Genomic DNA, 4,645 nt, shown 5'->3' with positions numbered 1-4,645 from the left:
TAGTGTTAAAGCTTGGCATCTTTATTCGAAGTGATCAGATTACCTGTCAGCAGTGACTAACAAAGCGAACATAAATTGTTTAAAGTAAAACGCATAATCGTGTGGTATTAAGAGAATATTGACAACGACAACAAATCATAACAATAATGAGATGGTTTAAGATGCGAAGGAAACAATGAATTCACGACTGGAAGAATTGGATCTGGAGTCATCTTCGGAAGGCAGTACATTTAATGACTGCCTGAATTGTTCTTCAGATGGTTTTACATCGGGTGATTATATACATGAGGAGTTGTTCAATGATTCGCTGGTAACTTCGATGGTCTTGGACAATTCTGTGACAGGGGCCTACGAATACGACGACGATTATTATGACACATACTACCTGACAGCTTTCGAGTTCGAAGACGTTACACTTGGTCTTGTACGACCCATTATTGTTATTTTCATGGCGCTTGCAAATATATTTGTCGTGGGCTTTTTTCTGTCGGGTAAAGGGCGTGTCAAGTCAACTACTTTGCTGTTTGTGAGCATCGCCCTATCTGACACGTTGACCGGCATTTCGTTACTTCCGAACTCGTTCAACGTATACATTCCAGGCATCGATGAAGTATCGGCGGTAGCATGCAACACGTTCATGGTCTGGAAACTCTTCATCTCAATTTCGTTCCATACCGCATCCATATGGCAGACTGTTTTCTTGGGAATCCAACGGTACCTCTGCGTTTGTCATCCATTCATTTCCGACCGCATATGTACGTTCTGGAAGACATTTGCAGCCATTGTCATCATGTACATGCTGTCATTTGTACTGCATATTTACCAACTGATCAATGCAATTACTCACAATTTCACCGACCAAAAAGATTGCGAATGGGAAACAGAAGATCCTTGCAAAGATTCCTGCTTGTATTTGTGGATCTGCGTCATTTTCCAGCACTTTCTTCCAGCGTCTTTACTTATAGGATTGACAATCAAGACCCTAATTACGCTGCAAAAGGCCCAACGAAGTGCTTCATCCGTTCTGTCGCAAACAACAATCCAGAAACGAATCTCCAGAGACAGAATAATCACCATCACAGCAGTGTTGATTGTTATCTGCTTCCTTGTGCCAGAGATTCCCCATGGAATATACAGGATGTACTTTCTACTTGTCATTTACATTCCTGAGCTTGGAATTCTCGATGTCGAGACGCATCATATCATGACGTCATGTTATGAAATCGCATTGCTTGTCAGTTTTCACGCTAACTTTTGGATCTTCTGCACTATGATGAGCGACTTTCGCCAAGTTCTCATCCACGTATTTACGTTCGGGTGTTTCAAGCAAAACCAGAGCTTGAATTCGCACCAGGGTACCATCAAACCCGAAAGCATCCGATCGTCCAAAACACGAACAGGATCTGTCATCAGCAGGAATACTATTCGCAGTCGGACCACGAGCATCAACTCTACTACATCGGAAAACATTCACTCTGTCAATCAAAAGATCTTGCTGACGCCGACGCCGACCAAAGAAACCGGTCCGCCTGATTTCCTGGCAGCTTTATCTCATAAAAAGTCGCGGGAGGACTACGACGCGCAATTCGATGATGGGTTTTTGTAAACGTTACTGAAACGGTATGTATATAAACTGAATTTTGTCTGAGCTGGAAGACGAAGGTTGGAATACTCCAAAGGTCAAGATAGAACCAGTGGCTTTCCCAGTAAATAATTCAATCGAACGTTACAAATTGCACAGGAAGATGTAAAGGACTTTTAATAAACTAGATTGGTTAATTCTAACCAGATGATAGCACCGTATTAAACAAACACTTCCGTTTACTCTATCGATGATTAACATTTTAAACTTGGCAGTTATACGGTTAAGCTGTTTTGAACATAACGTATTTTCGTTGGCATTTGTTTTAATATGGCAATTGTTTTTGTTATATGAACCGTTTTCAATTAAATTTCGTTATTTATCTGCGTAACACGCTTTTTATGGATTCCGATGTATGTATATGTATAATGATTTCAGTTCTTTGTCATATTTTTTTATTGATGCTTTGCAAAATATTATGTCGGTATAATGTCGTATTTGCGTATGTTGTATGCTGTAAATACAATGTATAGATAACCCAAACTTAATGTTTTGAATAATGCAAGTTTATCTTTCACAAAAGTCATACACATAATTTAAAAATACTAATAGTTATGCATTGGCGACAAAAACTAAACATTTAATATGTCATACATAAAAGAATGACATAAGGAAGAAGTACAGACAGTCTTCCCAATATTTTTCCATTCATGCATACGTCTACAAAAACACATATTATAATATAACATTTGAATATGAATCAAGGCAAATGGTGTAGTTCTTTTGATAGTTTGTCCATCAATATATCGTTCGTTTTAAAATGTGCTTATGGTATTGTTCTTCTTTAAACTAATATTTTACGGCACAATTAGTTCTAAGAATTCCATTTTGAATCTTGGTTTATGATTGTTTAAATTAAAAAGACACGTGTTTTGTGATTTTAGAAGTACTTTTAAAGAATTTAATTTGTATCATTCCAGAACTGAAAAACATACATGTTATTTGAAGGTTTCCGAACTTTAAGTCCGTGTGGTATCTAAACGCTTGTATTGTTCAGTGTTTTATTATTTGCCTTTGTAATATGTTTTGTTTTGTAATATATTCGTTGTTTTTTTATCTTTTTTGTTCAACTGTTTGTTTGAAGACTGTTCCATCTTTGTGTAAAGCGTTCATGCAGTAATATTTTCTTGAAACTTGCTTATTTGATGAAACGCCTATTTATATAATTAAATTCAATGGCGTTGTACAAAACATATATATGTACATACAATTAATAACAAATTAGAGTGATTGCTACTATTGTGAAGCATTATTTAAAGGATTAATAATCTAAAAGTGTGTGATATAAATAAAAATACTGTAAGAAACTTAAGCAATAAAACAATGCCGGCGACAATATTAAATAACATTTTCTTATCATACACTTTCAATAGATTTCAATAAATGTATTGGCCATTCGTGCAATAAATTCAATTTTGTATCAACTCTCTTGTTGACTTCTTAAGACCATTCAGAGTGTTCAATATGGCTTGACCTTTTTAAGTAGAATTAATCTTAGTCAACCTTTTTTAACAATTTACACACTGTCGAAAATCAGAGGCTGACAATATAATGAAATCAATTCAAACTAAAGTAGAAGGCATTATTATTGTCCTGGAAAAGCGTATATAACTCTTATTGCAATCTTTAAATCGTTGGTGGCAACTGCAAAAGTATTGCTTGTCACACTTTTGTGTAAGGATTCAACTCATGTTTAAACACAAAGGATGTACTGACAGTAAGCATAAAAACGAACTTACCCATAAAATCTTTAAGTTCTTGTTTTATAATTAAAGTTAGCGCGTAAAATATCGGGAGTTTTATTAACAAATGATTCGTGCACATCCATATACAAAGATGTTTCATTCAATACATGAAACAAATTTTATCATTATGTTTGTATTAATAATATTTTATTAAAAACGATGCTAGCCTTGCTTCACGCTGATACTACGTTAAGATATTTCATTTGACTATTCCGGACGATTTCCAATCATATAAAAATATTAAACGTAAAACACATATTGTCCCCTGAATCCTTACAGGTGTAGAAGTCTCGCCAGTATCAGACATGACAAAACCTAAAACGGGGAAACCATAGCCCCCCCCCCCCCCGCGTCTCCCATAAATAAATTTGTAATCCGAAACACGCTTTTAATGTTAACGCGACATAAACAAATTCTAGTTTCAAATAAAAAGCGCTTCGTTTATTTCTGCTGTTTCTTTGTCTCAGTAAAAAGCAGGCGAAAACTATGCAGACATATTCAACGCCACGTGAAAAGTGTGGGTGTATTTTTGCAAGTCAGTGTGTTCAGTTGGAACATCCCGTCTCGATTGGACTTTATTTCATCTTTATTCGGTACCTCGGTGCATTCCTTGACGAATCCCTTAGTTTCAAAAAACATGTATCAATGAAATGTCGTTCTGCCATGTTAAACTATTTAAGGATTAAAAGCATAAGAAAGTATCTCACAAGACAGTCCGCAGAAATTCTCATTGTTTCCCTTGTTCTATCACACCTTGACTATTGTAACGTAATTCTGTATGGTGTGGCAGAGTGCGAAATCAATAAAATGCAACGAATACAGAATATGTGCGCCAAATTGGTTTTACAACGAAGCAAGTTCGACAGTTCGAAGCAAGCGCTATATGAGTTGCACTGGTTGCCGATCAAAGCAAGGATAATCTTTAAACTACTTACGTTCGTGTACAAGTGCTCTAATGATGAGGCCCCGACTTACCTCACTGAACTTCTCACAAAACAGATTCCAAACAGACAAGGCCTGCGGTCATGCGGCATTAACATGGCCTCATATGACGTTCCGTTCAATAAGCGAAAGACATTTAGTGACAGGAGCTTCAGTACAGCTGGGCCAAAACTTTGGAATTCCTTGCCTCAGGATCTTAGACAATCGAATTCCTTAGAATCTTTTAAGAAGAATTTAAAAACTTACCTTTTCCGTGATTTTTATGCACTTTTCTGAGATTATGTATTTTAATCGAAATACCGTATACGGTTCAATG

At 36.2% G+C, this 4,645-nt stretch overlaps 1 protein-coding gene across 1 annotated transcript; it reads left to right on the top strand.

Moving 5' to 3' along the window:
- The first annotated feature begins 316 nt into the window (after positions 1-316).
- Positions 317-1,628, top strand: LOC127834633 (sex peptide receptor-like). Its single transcript, XM_052360641.1, has one exon. It carries the CDS (start codon positions 320-322, stop codon positions 1,604-1,606), a length of 1,287 nt encoding a protein of 428 aa, XP_052216601.1. The 5' UTR covers positions 317-319; the 3' UTR covers positions 1,607-1,628.
- The last annotated feature ends 3,017 nt before the right edge of the window (positions 1,629-4,645 follow it).

Source organism: Dreissena polymorpha, chromosome 6 (genome assembly GCF_020536995.1).
Source record: "Dreissena polymorpha isolate Duluth1 chromosome 6, UMN_Dpol_1.0, whole genome shotgun sequence".
Lineage (NCBI taxonomy): Eukaryota > Metazoa > Mollusca > Bivalvia > Myida > Dreissenidae > Dreissena > Dreissena polymorpha.
The sequence above is the reverse complement of the archived record's forward strand: the minus strand, read 5'-3'. Positions and strand labels throughout refer to the sequence as shown.